Source organism: Cyrtonyx montezumae, unplaced genomic scaffold (assembly GCF_038088225.1).
Source record: "Cyrtonyx montezumae isolate F1298 unplaced genomic scaffold, pur_monq_1.0 scaffold_2, whole genome shotgun sequence".
Classification (NCBI taxonomy): Eukaryota; Metazoa; Chordata; class Aves; order Galliformes; family Odontophoridae; genus Cyrtonyx; species Cyrtonyx montezumae.
The window spans coordinates 65,843,122-65,860,384 of NW_027071936.1; the positions used below are offsets into that span (position 1 = coordinate 65,843,122).

At 44.1% G+C, this 17,263-nt stretch overlaps 1 protein-coding gene across 1 annotated transcript in view; it reads left to right on the forward strand.

The window, feature by feature from the left end:
• Positions 1-16,234, forward strand: part of ADRA1D (adrenoceptor alpha 1D) — a 38,294-nt gene extending 22,060 nt beyond the window's left edge. The window contains exon 2 of the mRNA XM_065735966.1: positions 13,992-16,234. Within this exon, the coding sequence (XP_065592038.1) occupies positions 13,992-14,560 (569 nt within the window). The 3' untranslated portion in view covers positions 14,561-16,234. The remainder of the gene's footprint in view (positions 1-13,991) is intronic.
• Positions 16,235-17,263: the final 1,029 nt, after the last annotated feature.

Here is a 17,263-nt window from a genome sequence, read left to right on the forward strand (position 1 = left end):
ATTCTTTTGAGAGGAAGAGCCCAGAGAGCACTCTGTGGTGCTTGTTTCTTCCCAGCTTTGTTTGCTATGGGCAATTACTGGCATACCAAAAGATCTTAGCTCTGGGTGTGAGAGTGCAAAGAGCCTGACTGTTTTCAAATACCAGCATTGCAGCTCATTGTAATTAATTTAACGTTGACATGATCCCCAAGAAGCAAAACCTTGATTACACTCAATTAAACCTCTTGACACAGAGGCTTGACTCATTGTCAGTCCCTCTAATTAAGAGCAAATGCACGGAAATGTAGACATCACAGCATATGTGCATGTCAAACACAGGGAAGGATGTCGCAGAGGGGAATAAAGCCCACTGCTATTCCCACTTCCATCATTTTTTGGAGCAGACATGCTATTCTCAGACAGTTATTGCACTTACTGTATCTGGAGACCCTCAGTGACGTGGCAGTTTTTATACTTATATTCAGGTCCCACCTCATTCTGGAATGGAGTTTTCTAATGTTAGTCACAGTTTGCAAGGCTAGAAGGTTCTGTTTGCTGTGATTTACTGATGACACAAGCACCTTGTTCAATAACTTCTTCAATTCACCCCATTATTCAAAAACCTGTTTTTTCTTAGAAAGACACTCAGGACTGCAAATAATGGAGAACCAATGTCTCTAGTCTTGGTTTTTTGTTTTGTTTTGGTTTTTTCCAGTTTCTTTATATCATTGTTACTAAAAATGATTGCTTTCCTTCCAATGTAAATTTATCTAGCTATAAATTCAAGCCATTAAGCTTTTCTACTGCCTTTGGCTGGATTAAAAAGTCATTTGCTATCAGAAATGGCTTCCCCTGTATGTCACTGCAATGCATGAGCAAGCTGCTTCAATTTCTCTTGGATAATGCCAATAGATCACACTCCATTAATTTCATGCTCTAAGTCAAGATTTCCAGACCTTTGCATCATCTCATAGAGCTCCTCAGAGCATTTTCCATCTCCTCGGCATCGATTCTGCATTGCAGGCACCGAAATGGAACATGGTTTTCCATAAGAGCTCCCTCCATTTTTCACTCTTCTTTGGTCTGGTTCATCTGTTCCTTTTCTTGGCTTGTTTATGATCCGAGTTTTTGTTATTATTACTAACACTCCATGAATCACTGCTCCGAGGTGGATCGCACATGTCTTTTTGCCAACAGCCTTGACAGCCTTTCTGTGAGGGAGGTAGCTGCAAGATCATGTCATCAACTGTTACTGGAAAGAAATGTATTTCTCTGAAGAACCATTTCACCAAAATGTTCCCATGTGCTGCTCTTTGGGGTGGAGGGGGGAGCAAGAACTCTCCTCCTGAACTGACAATATCACTACTGTATGTGAGGCTGGGATTGAAACAGGGAGGAAAAAATCCTCCTGTTCATCAGGATGTCTTTTTTTCATGCACGACGGCCATGAATTGAATGAGAGCTCAAAGTGTAAATATTCTTGAAATCTGTATCGTAACATTTATGCCAGGGACCATCAGGTGACTCAGCTTCACCCACTATTACAAGCTATTTGGGTACAAGTTGATAGTCCTAAAGAAACACTGAGGCAGATGGTTCCAGCCGCCAGCAAAACTGCTCTTTTCAGTGTTTTGAATATCTGAAGGTGATCTGTAGGAGCAGAGTGAAAATCTGGAGCTACAGAAAGTTTCTACCTGTGCCTCTGCTCAGGATCTGATGAGCAGAGGGCTTGAGGGCTTATGTCCTAACAGCTTATGTCCTAAAGGCTTGAGGATCTGAGGCAGTGTTGTGCTTTTGCTCACATTCAGAAATTTTAACATAGAATCACAGAGTGGCTTGAGCTGGAATTGACCCTTTAAGTCCATCTGGTCCAACTCCCTGCAATGATCAGGGACACCCACAGCTCCATCAGGTGCTCAGAGCCCTGTCCTGCCTGACCTTGGATGTCTCCCATATGCTGGATGCAGGAACAAGAAGGATCTGTGTTGTAGGGAAGCTGGGTCTTGTCTCAGAGCAAATGCAGTGTCTCTATCCAGGGGCAGATCTGTTGCACAAAGCACACAAGTGACTTCTGCTCAAAGACCATCAAGCCTTGGGGACACACTGGGAGCTCCCCATTGGGCACCCAGATTCTTTGCCTTTAGATAACACTGCTGGTGGAAGTCCTCAAGTAAAGGGAAGTGTACATGGCATGGTTCTTTATTCGTCAAATAAAATGTCTCATGAGAGGAAGATGGCAATTCCATGATGACAGAAGAAGAGGACATAATAATTATCTGGGTTAACACCATTCTTGACAGGGACTGTCCATGAAAACTGCACTTTCCTAAGGAGGGGTGGAAAGTCCACTTAGGGTTAGTTCCCTGGAACAAGAAGTCAGTATGCAAAATTTGCACATCTAAGAGTTAATTAAGAGTCAAAGACACATCAGGGCAGGCACCCTAGATCCCACAGCTATTACTTTTCAGCAGTGAATGATGAGCAGGGGCTGCAAAACGGCTTATTTATCTGGTGAGAAGGCGAGAGAGAGGCAGGTGGATATCTCATGGGATGTACACAAATTGCAATGGAAATTGAATGCAAATTTCCAACTTTTCCCCTCAGAATCAGAGATTAAAAAAGTAGAGATAGGGCAGAGGCAGAGTGGGAACATGTCAGTGGAGAATGAGCCTCATCACAGTAATGAGGCTCTCTGAGACACTCATCTTCTCTCAGCAAAGATATCATTGCCCTGTGCAGGCATTTAAACCAGGCAGTGTGTCAAGGTCCCCCAAAAAAGGCTCCTTAAGACTCCCTGTGGCTATAAACCTTGAACAAAACAACCTTGATGATGATTGGACTGCCATTATAATTCTTCCCAGCGTCTCAGCACTGGTCCCAGGTTTGGCTTTGCTGTTAGGTCAACTATATAGCCATTTTTTTGTGTTTTATGTCATTTTACTTTCTACTCAGCCATGACGTCCAGATGTGTGTTTCAAGTGAGAAAAGAAAATGATCATCTGGGATTTCTGGGCTTGTCACTCCTTTCCACTGACAGGTTGTGACATTATTGCACACCCATTTGTGAACTGGTTTTCCCACAAAGCACTAAGTGTGGTCCCCTAGTCACTGAATCATAAAGGTTGGATGGGACCTCCAGGGATCATCAAGTCCAACCTCAACACAACACTGGCAAATGAAATGGATAGAGGATAAATGCATTCCCTACATGCTTAGTGCTGCTGTTAAACTGTCCCAAACCAGGATCAACATGCACAAACATCCCTTGGCTCTGTTGTCCATCTTGCACCAAGTCCAGACCAAACTCTTTCCAGGGTCCCTGCTAACAGCATGAGTGCCCTTCAGTCAGAATCTGATCCTTCACTCTGTCCCTGTTGACTTTACCCAGAAATAGGGCTTAAACCCAACACTGCTAAATAACCAGATAAGAGATGCACAGCCAGTCATATCAGAGAGATGACATGATCCTCACCACGTGAGCAAGAAGAAAGGACTGTGGGGTGTCCTTTGTGGCTCTACACGTGAGAACTTATCCCTCTGAGTAAAGGCCTTCAGGAACTGTTGGGAGTGATGAGGATGTTGTTATCAGCATTTCTGTGGTATTTTTGGAGCCCCGTTACAGTGACCCATTGTTTTCTGGGGGGTAAAAAAAGTCTGCTTGGGGAGTGTAATATTTTTAGAGCTTGATATCAGCTGAAAGTTGGTGTTTAGGGTTGGGTGATACAGAGCAGCTTTTTGCTATCTCCACAGAATAATTTCAGGCTGGGGAGAAAAAGAAAATGCAAACTTTTTATAAAGTTTTCCTTCTTGTCAGAAAAATAAAGTCGGAAAGAACAGCAAGCAGTGAATAATTGCAGATTTTGCCACACAGTCTAACTGCAGAAGGGCCGTGCCTTGGAGCTTGGTGCGGAAACCGGGCATGTGTAGGATTTTCCACACCAAGTTTGACAAGAAACAAGAATTTGGCTGGCTGGTCTTGAATAACCCCTCCTGAGCCCACACAACCGGTCCTGGTTTTTCATGAAAGCTGAAAATACTAGCCTCCCCCAGCCTTTCTTCCCCACCCTTTCCTCCATGACATCACAGCTCACAGCTCTCTGGAGGATGCTGTTCAGCATCTTTCACGGCCAGTGACTCCGAGAAGGGACACGGGCTGCAAGTGGTGCTGTGCCAGGCTCTATGGCTGGTGACGTGCTGTCTGCTCAATTCTGATATAAACAGAATGTCCTTGGGACTGGCACAGTGGAAACGCGCTAAGGAAGCTCCCACACCTCCTTCAATAGCGCATTTTCCAAACGTTGGCATGCTGCCACTACCAAGTTCTCCATGCTTGGAGCCATAAGCATCACAAACAGTCAGGTGAAAACAGTTTTTCACCTTTTAGGTCAATCATCTCTTCTCTGTTTGTGTCCTGGTGATGCCTACCCACTCAAGGTGATGGCTTCTCACTGCACGCTGTAAGTTAAAGTCAGGACTCACAATTTTTGCTCTAGGGGAGAATTTTTTCTGGGTTGGGCCCGGTGAAAAATTGACATTTTCCTTTGTGCAGCTCAGATCTGGCCTTAGTGTACATAAAATGCCATGTGTTCCCAGCAGGATTCAGCCCTTCCAAAGCCTACCCCGCAGCCAAATCTGATCTACATATTTACGAGCTTGTAAACAGGACGGGGCGGGTGAGTTCACATTCTTAGAAAACCAAGTGCAGAGAAAAGAACTTCTGAGTTGGAAAAACAAAGAGTAGTCTTGGGACCGACCCAGCAAACACAGTGATTTTTCCAAGACTCGGATGACTTGCTTGGGAATCAATCTTCTCCATTTCTTTTCTCCAGGATTTCCCAAGCTTTCTATTTAGTGGAAAAAAAATACACACTCTCAATGGTTTTGACAATACTGAAGGAGACAATTTGATAGAAAACGGATATTTTGTCTTGGAGATGGGTCGAAGCCAGGCTTCTGTTTGTGGAACCCACAGAGGGACAATAATTATTTGCAAATGAAGTTTTATGAAAACACTCAACACTGATAAAAGGATTTGCATAGAGAAAGTCAGTTGCAGCACTTCACGCAAAGAGCCATAGCATTACCAATAAATGCAAGAACCAATAGTCTAGAACAGTAGTTTCTAGGTTGTGGCCTCCAGACCTTGATGGTCCATGAAATCTTGATAAATCGTTAATGGAAAAATGGATAAAAAGGGAGCCAGACAGTCTACAAAAAGTGATGAGGATTAACTGCTTCTGGTTCGGAAAAGCTGGAGAAGAACCAGCTTAAAGCCCTGTACTACACTGATTCACCATTTACAGATGCTGAAGAACAAAGCTTTGTGGCAAGGGCTGAAGGAACATTTTTGCATTCTATTTCCAAACATCTTTGGTGACATTCCATGAAACATATCCATCAAACAAGTTATCAGAGAGCTAAGTCATGCAGTGTGTCTACTGATTTACCCACCTTGTTGGGAAGTTTGTCATCACTTCATTCATGGTAGTATCTCAGGTTTCCTCAAGTAGATTATTGTGATGAATCTTTAGTAGATCCCTCCAGAATCATTTTCATCATCTCTCTCCCTTCATTACTGTGCATTAGTCTTAGTTCAGTACGCATTTAATTGAGTTGGCAGCCACCTTTGTACTATATTTTCATCTATCTAAATGACAGTACTGATGGTTATAAATTCTTGTCGATTTTTTAGAATGGTCCACTAAATAGGTCATACAATACTTCCTAATATTGATCCTATGTTACATTAGTGTGAAGACTATTGGCAGCCTCTGCTGACAAAGGCTAAGAAATAGATCCATTGGATTGCCAATGGAAGCCAGTTGGGAATGCAAAGAAGTAGAAAATTTTTGTTAGAAACAAACACCTCCTTTTGCAGGTGGGCTGAATGGACTGGAATATGTAGCATATATTCCTGACCAACCCCACACTGAACGTAGCCTCATACTGACTTCCCATATTATGCTTTTTTTTTTTTCCTTGGGAAATATCAGGATCACAGCTGCTTATCACCAGTTGTATGAGTAAGCCAAGGAAGACATAATGGGATGATAAAAATTCCATATACCTCCTATCTTTAACCAACAACACCTGTGAGACAGCAATGCAAATGTAAGGAAGTTAAGGACATAGCTGGCAGGCTGTTAACCACATGCAGCTTGGTGTTATGGAACACCAGAACAGCATTTCATGCAAGCCAGAGGTTTAGGACAGTGTTATCCATGGCTGAGAATTTTTACAGATGGGCATCATACACATGATGCTATCCGATTGCTCACACAGGCCTTGAGTAAATAGCATCTTTCAATTATTTGTGCCTGCAGTTGGAGTTTTGTCCATAGAGTCATAGAATTATGGAATTGTTTGAGTTGGAAGGGACCTTTAAGTGTCATCTAGTCCAACAAACAAAACTCGCAGTGCTCCACTTCCAAGGCCATGTCTACTCCTGCTTTACAAAGCTTGTCCATAAATCCTTCCCTCCCCCACGGGATGGTCATACTGGCTGCATTACCCGAAAGTGTGTTCGAGATGTTATCGTGCACAGAAGAGATTGCCAGGCTCAGATGCAGCAAGACCATCGTGCTCAAGATGCTCCAGCACTTGCACAACAGAGAGCCACGGGTGTGCTCCTCTCTGAATAACACAATGATTTTTGAATTGCCCTGGAGTGAACCTAGCAACACCACGTGGTCATTGTGTTCATTCAGATCCCGAGCCAGATGGAAATTTTCTTTTCAGAGGCTGCTCCAAGCTTGTTTCCTCTGTTTAACCATGCAGGCAAGAATTTCACTGTGGTCTCTGCTGTGCTTGCTGTAATATCAGCAAGTGAATTCCAATTGTCAAAGATGAGCTCTTGACATGCAACTCAGTTACCCTGACTTCTTCTTTCTCTCTGGAGACTCATTATTGTTATTTTTCCTCATTTACATCAAGCAAATAAAACTCTTCCTTATATTTCCCTTTGGATTTGCCAAATTGGTGAGTCTTTCAGACGTATTTCTGTTTTGTTTTGTTTTGTTTTATTTTCCTAATTTTATTTACGTCCTTTTGCTGAGTCTCATAATTTTAGGGTTTATTTTAAAGTTCCCTTTGGGGCTGGAGTCAGGCTGTTCTTTGTGAATCATTAAGGAATAGGCAGTTGGATATACATCTATCTTTCCCAAGCATTATAGATGCTGCAAAAATATTACTTGTAAGGGAGTCTGTACTAGGAGCCAGTTGAAAAAAAAAAAAAAAGCCAACATCTTTGTCTTTTTATTAATCCTGTGACTCATTTTTAAAACCTATCCTCCTACGTACTTCTGATGGCAAGTTCATCGGGTGACCTGGGATTGATGGTCAACAGTAATCCAGGTCCTGACTTCATTGCAGGCATGAGACAGCAAATGGGTCAACACTGTTTTCTACAAAATATGAAGCAGACATTCAGTCCTGCTCCTCATTCTCTTGCAAAAATGTTCTCTTAACCACTTTTCAAAGCTTTAAAAATTGAGAAATGATCTTGGTTTGCAGCATTCAACCCCAGATACGTTTTCAGAATCTCTCTGCCTTTGCTCTGCCTGGCTCTGTCCAATTTAGGTCCACAAAGCTCCTGTTAGATATCAGGAAGTAGGGAAAAACTCTAATCCTGCTGACAGAAATACTTTAAATGGATGGTTTTATAATCATGCCACAGGGCCACAGAGCTGGAAATCATGGATGGGAATCCACTCTTGCCTTTTCTACAGACTCAAGACTCAATACATCTTTAGAGCAAACTCTGTGCAGCATCAGGCCATAGTCCCTAAGGGTAAATTAATCATTCCTTTATTATCTTGTGCAAGACATTCATCTTTATAGATCCCTAATTAAAGATGGAAAGCACTACATTCAGTTCAAGTTAATGAATCTTTTTGCATGGTGCTAGCATGGGGTGTCCCGTTCCTTGGAATAAGAATGCTAACAACATAAGATCTTTCTGGAGATTGTCTTCTTCTGCTTTTAGTTGTGTGGCCCCAAACAAAGCATCAGTGCCTTCTCATGCTATACTGGGTCCAGACCTGTTCTCATTGTACATTACTTTGAAAACTTGATCTCTGCACTCTGGTGACAGTGACAGGATCCAAAGGAATGGCATGGATTGACATCAGGGGATGGTTGGGTGGGAGTCAGGGAAAGGATCTGCCCCAGAGGGCAGTGAGCATGGAATAAGATAACAAGGTCAGTGAGCACAGCCCTGAACTGCTGGAGCTTTTGGAGTTTTTGGACAATGCTCTCAGACTTAGAGCTTGCGTTTGAGGTGGTCCTGTGTGGAAACATGAGCATAAGATGATGATCTTTATGGGTGCCCTCCCACTCAGGATATTCTATGATCCTGTACTTCGTAGTCTCTGGCCCAAAGCCTCTCCTAGGCCCCATGCATTTTCCCAGAGGTCCTTCAAAATAATTAATCTCTTGCAGGAGTTGTGGGTCTCTGGAAGAACAGCCCACCAAAGTGGATCTTCAGTCTTAAACAGATGCTTTGCATTGTATGCCCTGTGATGTGGCATAAAGGCATATGTAAATGATTAAGGCTACAGAGCATGCTGCAGCATTGCTGGGGGACTTCACAGTGAAGTCCTGGTGGCCTTTTGAGAGCAATCTATGGAGTAAACTGTGGCCTGGATGAGATGTATCTGAAGGGATTGAGCTGGAGCACTCTAAGCAAATTAGCACTTCGGACAAGATAGGTTTCTGTTGCTAGATCCTATCATTGCTGATCATAGAATCATTAAGGTTGGAAAGGACCTCAGATCTCATCTAGTCCAACTGCCAATTCATTCCCACCATTCCCACTATGTCCCTCTGTGCCACATCTACCCTTGTCTTGAAGTCTCCAGAGACAGCGACTCCAGCATTTCCCTGGGCAAATGTGTGTGTGTGACTCTTCACCGAGCCAGCCTTTGTCACTATGGGAGGTCTGTTGAGAAAACAGTCCCAATGATGGGAGTCAGGAGGGAAACTAATGCATGGAAAGACTGCAAGACTTCCTAAGACAGGAGACCAGGAGATACCAATGACACTAAGAATGAAATTCATCCCAAGTCACCTTGATCTGCCTTTATATAATGTGGTATCTCCCCATGAGCTAAGAGTTTAGGTCCAGTTGGAGGAAACTGAGAATGATCCACCTGGCCAGTATGGGCTAATAGTTCACAATGAGATGGATTACTCCATCTATAGCATTTGCACTGTCAACTAAGCCATTGAGTGCAAGAGGAGCCTTGGGACACTTTTATATGCCTAAGCTTAGATAGATGAGTTAGATAGCAGGCAAATTTTCTTGGAAAGATTCTCATGGCAAAGGCTTGCCTTGGTGGTCCATATTCACAAGTTTGCTTCGGGAAGAGCCCGAGTGAGAGCTCCGAGAGGAAAAAAAAAGGACAATTTCAGCCAAATTTCTACTGATTTGGTGTAACTTAGAGGAAAGCTTAGCAGATATCATAAAATCATAGAATCCTTAGAGTTGGAAGGGACCTTCAAAGGTCATTTAGTTCAACTTCCCTGCAACAAACAGGGACAACACAGCTAGATCAGGCTGTCTGGGGCTTGATCCAGCCTCGCTTTAATAGTCTTCAGAAACAGGGCATCAACCACATCACTGAGCAAACCACAGCCCAGAGAGGACATGTTTGGATTACATCAGTAAATTACAAGAATAAGGTTCTGATGCATCATTATTCACCTGCTTATGGGGAAACCACAGTCAGTTCTCAAATTTGATATGGCTACTGAAAGCACCGAGGTTCTCCAGAGCTCCTAGAAACCCCCATGGATGGCATCTTCCATCTTTGCAACTTTTCTTCTGCCATCAGCCCTACCACAAGAGTTCCCTGAGCCCCACCACATTGCATATTGTCCTCTCTGCCACAGGGACCTTGTATTCCAGATGCATACGTCATGGGCTTTGGCATTGTTGAAGCTCTCCAGAAAGAGCCTATCCAACCACCAGTATGGAACAAAACAATGCTGCCAAGAATGTCAGCTATGGGTAGGAAAGGGGTAGTTTCTCCAAGCTTTTCTTCCCAGCAGGATCAGTGTGCCAAAGTTCAAACAAACAGACATGCCTACATGCAGAGATGCACACAAGCAGCTTACCAGGGTTTTCATTGGCGTGACAGAAGCTATTGCTTATCTGCAGCTTGTTTATGGGGTCGGGCCACAGCTGGAAGGCTCACAGGCCTGAGGAATTCCACTCAATATCCTAACGCCATCATCCTCCAGGGAAAATGCTAGAGTCACTGTGAACATACTGTTCTCCTCCCTTCGCTAAGCAGCTCTTGGATCCATCCTAGGAAGGCAGTGAACTCCCCCATCACCCCAAGATATGCCACCAGTTGCAGGAAGATGTTAACCCTCTACAAACACTGATATGCCTACAGATGACCAGAGGAAGTTCTTGACAGTGGATGGAGGAGAAGGTCGTAAAAGTCTGTCCAGAACTTTAGGCTCCCGGACCCACACATAGTCAGAAGTCTTTACTGATATCCAGCTCATTGCCCCATACCACATCAGTAATACTATTCTTCACAGAAATCCAACAAGGAGAAGTGCAAGCTGTGTAATAAGTGGAAACTGACAATTCACAATTGCTTTGGGACAAATTTAATTAATCTACTTTGTATGAGGCTGGAAGAAAAGAAAGAAAACGACTGTGTCCAGGAGAGCCCACAATGAGCTTCATGCTCATAAATGCTTTATGAACTAAAATTCAAAAAAGACTTTCAACTACCCCCTCAGGAGCATTATTACACAAATATGTATATGCAATAGGAGAAAACAAAGTCCTCATTCGCATCTGCACAGAACTTTCTTGACCAGGCAATGGAAGATGAAGCTCTGCATCCCACCCTGCCTGGGAGCATCCTCCACCGAGATGCAAACAAGATTCAAAAATAGTGCTGTGACACAGGTCCTAAAACATTTGGGATCTATGTCCTGCCTTTGATATTGCCTTGTTATATTTTTGATGTTTTGGCAGTTAGATCATCCAAATATGCACTAAGTTTTGAAGCCCAAGTGCTAATGTATCATCTCCCATTGCTGACATTTTGTTCCCTTTTTCTATTTCTAGACCATGGAAGCATCTGACTTTTTCCTAAGCATTTTAGGTGACTATGAACTTAATGGACATTTCAGGCATCCCAGCAACATTTCTGTCCGGGGAAATGGTGGAGTCACCATTCCTGGAGGTGGTCAAGAACATGGAGACGTGGCACTGAGGCACATGGTCAATGGGCGTGTTGGGGACGTGTTGGGGCTGGATTTGGGGATCTTAGAGGTCTTTTCCAACTTTAATGATTCCATGACTCTATGATCCATGTTCCTATACAGTCCCCAGTACACAGCCCAATTCATAAACTTTCTGTCTATCAAAATGTAATTGAGTGATTATAGGTACAAAGAAAAAATCTAATTCCCGTCATTATTATTTTTTTTCTCCTAAACAAGACCCCAAAAACTCTTTCTGAAAAGCTGCTTCCCTGTTCTTACCAAGACATACACAAGATTACCAGCCAGAGAGCTATTCTGGGGACTCCCTGCCCAGTTCTGTTCATCCCAGTGTGATTAAAAGAGGAAACCATGGATGCACACAGTACACGCCTCTTCCAACGGGGATGCTTATTTGCATGGTAATGACGATGGTAATGAGCCCCTTGTCTTCAGATGTACACAAGGTCCTAGGGGGTGAACACCAGCCAGAGTTGAAATACAGGGAAATTGTGGTTTGTGCATTTACAATCTGGATGCTAAAACAAAGAACATAGCACAGAAACTGCATTGTGCAATGAAGTACTAAATGCTGGATATAAATTATTATTTTAACAGCCAGTAGGCTGTTTAAGCAAACACCAATCTCTTAAGTAGCCTAGCTCAAGCAGTAATTACAAGCTTCATTTCTAAAGATCCACTTCTTTCATCTTCTTTGTTACCATTGCTTTTTATTTTCTTTTCCTCTTTCTCAATTAAAACAACAACAACAAAAAGTATTCTGCATAAAGCCATGGTTCCTCTGAGTGCACACTGCAAACAGGCTTCACAGTAATACTGGGAAAGAGATGATGGCAGTTGTCTTCCTCTTCCAGAGGGTAAACTGAGGCACAGAACCTCTTCCTTGATAAGAATATGAGTGAGATTTCATGCTTCAAGGATTTCTTTGCCTGTCTTGGCCCCCCTTGCTCACAGCAAGCTATGGCAGAGTCAAGACTGCATAGTGTAAGGTACTACTGCAGGGCTGAAAGCCAGGGAACCCACGGTCCTGGGGGTTGGATCTCATCAGGGTGGAACATGGGTGAGTCCAGCAGGAAATGCACCCACCCATTGCTGCCAAGACCTGAAATTAAGGATAGGAATTGGTGTTGATCTTAGAAACCTACCACTGGTCCATGTTGCATCAGGATGGAGTTATTACATCACGATCCTTGGGGTAGCTGGGGGTGCAAGAGAAGGCGAAGACTGAAAGCCCAGGTGGCTGGGGAATGAAGGAGCACTGCTGGGGTCTAAAAACTCTGGCATGGTGTTTCTGTGGTTAGAATTCAGTGTTGTGAGTCAAGCAGCCAATAAACCTCTAAACCCAGCACTGTCCCAGAAGGAATAAAATCCTTTACTCAAATGCAGCCGCAGCAGGGGCAAGGCTTCTGCAAACCCCAGCACAATCACTCTGTTTGAAACCATGGACTACACCACCGGGAGCTGCTCATTACTCTGAAAATGCCTTTCATCTCCATGACAGCCCCAGGTCTTTTCAGCACAGGGACACCAGGCCTGCTTGCTATCCTTACTGAGTGCCACCCCCAGCACATACTGACAGCCAACATGTGCTCCAGCCCTATGGCTTGAGTTGGCCTTTGGCAGATATTTAATTCATACATCTGTGTGTGTTCTTTCCCTTCTCTAATCATCAGAAAATGCTGAGATATCTCTGTGATGGGATAGCCCACATACCCCGCTGTGTATGAGACCACACATCCTACTGAGCCCCCATTACAGACTGAGTCTGGCCACAAACTCTGCATTGTTGGATGGACAGATGTAAGAAAGCTTTGCTGAAATCAGAGCTCTGAGTTTCCTGGATGATTTTTTTTCCCTATAAAAAAAAAAAAATTAAAATTAAAAATGAAAAGCAATGTGGGGAATTTAAATGCAGTCTGTGGAAGTTCAGAGACTCAGTCCTGAATATCTGGCACTTGTTTGACTGTTTTGACACCAGGCTTTTGAGCACAGGGAAAATAATAATGATATCCAGAGCTAATGTTATTTACTAAAATACAAATTAACGCTCAGTCACATGGTGACATGATTTGTCATCCAGAGCTAAAATTAAAAGAAATTAAGGCTGAGTCAGAAAGTTATTTCGGATCTGAGTGGGTAATGCTAAGGGATGGGGCCATATGGGAGCAACACTGACATCTTCTGGCTGCAAAGAAAACTTCAGCTTTTTTCAGGAAAACCAGTGGGAACTTTCATCGCAGAAGTGATGTTCAGGGTTGGATGGGACCTTGGGCAACCTGACCTAGTGCCTGAATCAGTGGTGGACAACCCTGCCTGCAGAGGGGTTTAGAACTGGGTGGTCTTCGGGGTCTACCTGCCCATACCATTGAATCTTATCCCCAAAATGATACCCTCAGACACTGCTATAGGATCTCAGAAAGCATCTCGTTTTCGAGATGTGGAAGATGACTCATGGATTTGGCTCTCCTGCATCAGCTCACAGCAGGGCAGTGATACAAGCCCTGTTGCAGTGGAGCCTGGGAGGCTCCGGTCAAGGACATAGTATTATCCATCTTCATGTTCTATGGTTTCCAGTACTGTAGTGCCCAGATCTTCTCTTCGGTAGCAATAACTTTGCACGACAAGGACCTAATACCAGAAACACACCTCCAGCTTTCTTTCAGGGCTCACCTTCCAAGAAATGACTGTCCACCAGCCTTGCTACACTGTGCTGCCATGTCCTTCCACTTCTGCTAACCTTATTTCTTCCCGTCTTTTCCAAGGTTCTTTCTTCCCATCTCTGAAGCCTTCAGAAATGGTCTTCAAGGTCATCTTCTGGCTGGGATACTTCAACAGCTGTGTGAACCCCATCATCTACCCCTGCTCCAGCAAGGAGTTCAAGCGGGCATTCATCCGGCTGCTCAAGTGCCAATGCCACCGCAGAAGACGGCCCATCTGGCGTGTCTACGACCACCACTGGCGAGGGGCCTCAGTGAACAGCTCCGTGAGGGACTCTGAGACAGACCTGAGGCCCAGGATTAGCACCCTGAACAGCTCGTTCATATTTAACTCCTCCTTGCAGGAGAGAGCTAGCAAGAGACGAACACTCAGCTTCAAGGGCTGGAAAATGCTCACTCCTTTCCAGAAACCAGCATCCACCCAGCTGAAAGAGAAGATGAACAGCCTTTCTAACAAAATCCGAGGGGGGTCCAGCAAAGGAGGAGTGACAGCCACCTACAAGACAGAGGTGGAGTCTGTCTCTATTGGAATCCCTCATGACTTTATGGAAACCATTGACTATCAAACCTATGATTTAACAGACTGCTGTGGGCTGAGAGAAACAGATATTTGAAGCCACTGGGACAGGTGTCAATGGTTTCTTTAGTGGTATCTTGCAGAAACACAAAGGGGTACCATCTGTGGGTCTTTCAGGCAGACTGGAAGCAGCAATCAGGTATAAAATGCAGTTGCCCAAAGGTTTTAGGAGTGTCATCCATAGAGATGCCTATCCCTTCTATGGGATTATGGGTCCCTCAAATAAGAGCCAGTAGAATATCCCATTGTAATGAGCTGTGGCAAGAGGGGGAAGTGTGGGGTGGATACGGCCTTCAGAAAAGGCCTGTTTCCTCAAATGAGATGGTTATCTTGTACTTCGGAGGAAGCTGTCAAATTAAGGGAAAACAAGATATCTCCTTTGCCTTAAAAACAACACTACTGGAAGAATTGAACCCCAAAAGGTGCCAACTCTGCCTTAGTACACATGATAACATTTCCATTCAGAGGCGGCATCCAGAATAGATGCTGGCAGGAGCTGGCAGCTGTTCCCTTAGACAACAGGGTTGGGAGCTTGCAGGGCTATGAGTCTCAACAGGAGCTCTGGACCAGCCCTCTGCCTGGGTGAGCAAAAAGCAGTACTCCCAAGCAGGGCTGTGGAATCTTGTCTCTCAGCCATGATGTCTGCAATGCCCAGAGGCTTCCAGCCATCGTGTCACCTGATTATAGGACAGAGGAACAGTCCAGATGTATACACTGATCCAGTGGATGTGCCGGTCTTTCTTCTCTAATTCCAACCAGTGACTCATTTCTCATTTCTCTTTTCAGTGAAAAAACACAGAGCCCACCTTGTTCCAGCAAGCATCCTGATGTGACACAGAGAAGGCAACTTCTTTTGATGTTGGCCATGCCCAGTCTTTTTCTTTCCCTTTCTTACTCTCACATGCTGTTTATGTCAAACAGCACTGAGTAAAAATGTATCCTAGGTGCTTTGCTCATGTCCACACTCAGTCAGAGCTATGGCTCAGCAGAGGTGTGTTGGGCCTGCTTCCATTACTCATAAGAACCAGAACTTAAATGGAGCTGATGTGCAGTGGATACTCACATGGATGCATCATCTCCCCAGTCAGGATCATACTGGAACATGAGGAAACAGTCACACTGCACCAGGAAGTTATGGATTGGATATTAGGAAGGATATCTTCATGGGGAGGGTGGTCAAGCACTGGAACAGGCACTCCAGGGAAGTGGGGGAGTCCCCATCCTTGGAGGTATTTAAGAGATGGATGTGGCACTAAGGGACATAGCTCAGTGATGGGACTCAGTCAGGTTGATGGTGGAACTTGGTATTCATGAATGCCTTTTCCAACCCAGATGATTCAATTACTTTATGCTCATGACTCTTTTCCCAGGCAGCTTCACTTGTTCCTGACACATCAAAGCCTTAGCAGCATTTACCCTTGATTAGTGTGGACAAAAGCTGTGTTCTTAAGGGTTTGGGGTTTTATTTTGCCCTGTTCACAATCTCACAGTCCCCTTTCCTCAGGAAGGCACCATGGTCACCTCCCAGGACCTCAGGGAGGATGGAGTTGGGACAGGATAGCCCACTTCCAAGCTCACAGACCCCAAGCTGAACTGCTCAGATAACCTTGCCTTGCCATTTATTCTAGGCATTGTTTTTATCAAGTTTCAGATTGTCAACAAGCCTAAGAGTTTCCACAAATAATGACTATAAGATTTAGCCATGGGCAGAGACACATAGGTGGTGGAGGCAAAATCTGAATCTGAAGGTGAATTAAGAATGGGAACATGAAGATCAAGAGTGGAGACAATGCTGAGTACATCCTGGATGGAAACTCATCCACATCAGCACTGTCCCCCAAACCTTTCCAGGAGTCATTTGTGAACATGCCTCCTGCACATCCACCTAATCATCTTAAGTATGGCTGTCAAAAGAGATGAAGAGCTCCCAGGCATGGCATGGAGAATGTGACTTCCTTTCTGCTGTTCATCTGCTTTAAAGGAGATCTAATCCCATGCTGAGAGATGACACCCAGAGTAGACCCTGTCCCAGAACCCATAGTACCCTTCTGCCCTTTACTCAATGCAATGGACTCTGAACTGGATGAATTACTGCAGATTTTGACCAAATATTTTCCTCCCAGCCATTAACTTCATCAAGTCAAACGGGCAGCACTGCACTTACACTGAACCCATAAATGCATTGCTGCCTATGAAAGGGGAAAATGGGCATTTGCCATTAGATGCTTTCTGATGCTCAGGAGCAGATCTGCCTCAGTGCTGCTGCGCAGCCTCAGTGGGAATCCAGCCAGACACCCATAGCACTGAGTAATGTGCTCCTCCGTGGCCATACTGATAAACATACACTCTTTATTACTTTTGCATATGTAATATATAGAGAAGGGAAAGAAGGACTATTCTGAAGTTCTTCTGCCTCTCAATCCCAATCTTTTAAAGACTTAAAGGATAGAAAAGGAGGATGAAATCTGTTTAAGCACACATATGCATACACGTACAACAATGCCCACACTCTGGCCCATTTACTTTCCCTCATTGCAGCTATGGGTGTTTAATCAGGCCCCAGAAGATACTCTACAAGGTGCTGTAAGAAAAATCTTGAGTTCCAGTACTCTGCATTAAGAGAAAATACTCATTTCTCACCTAGGCCAGAGCACTCTTTTCATTTAGGATATTGCATCAGAAGAATCCATATTGGGACTGGATTCTGTACACCCTCATTTAGGGGAGACTGGGTCTGCCT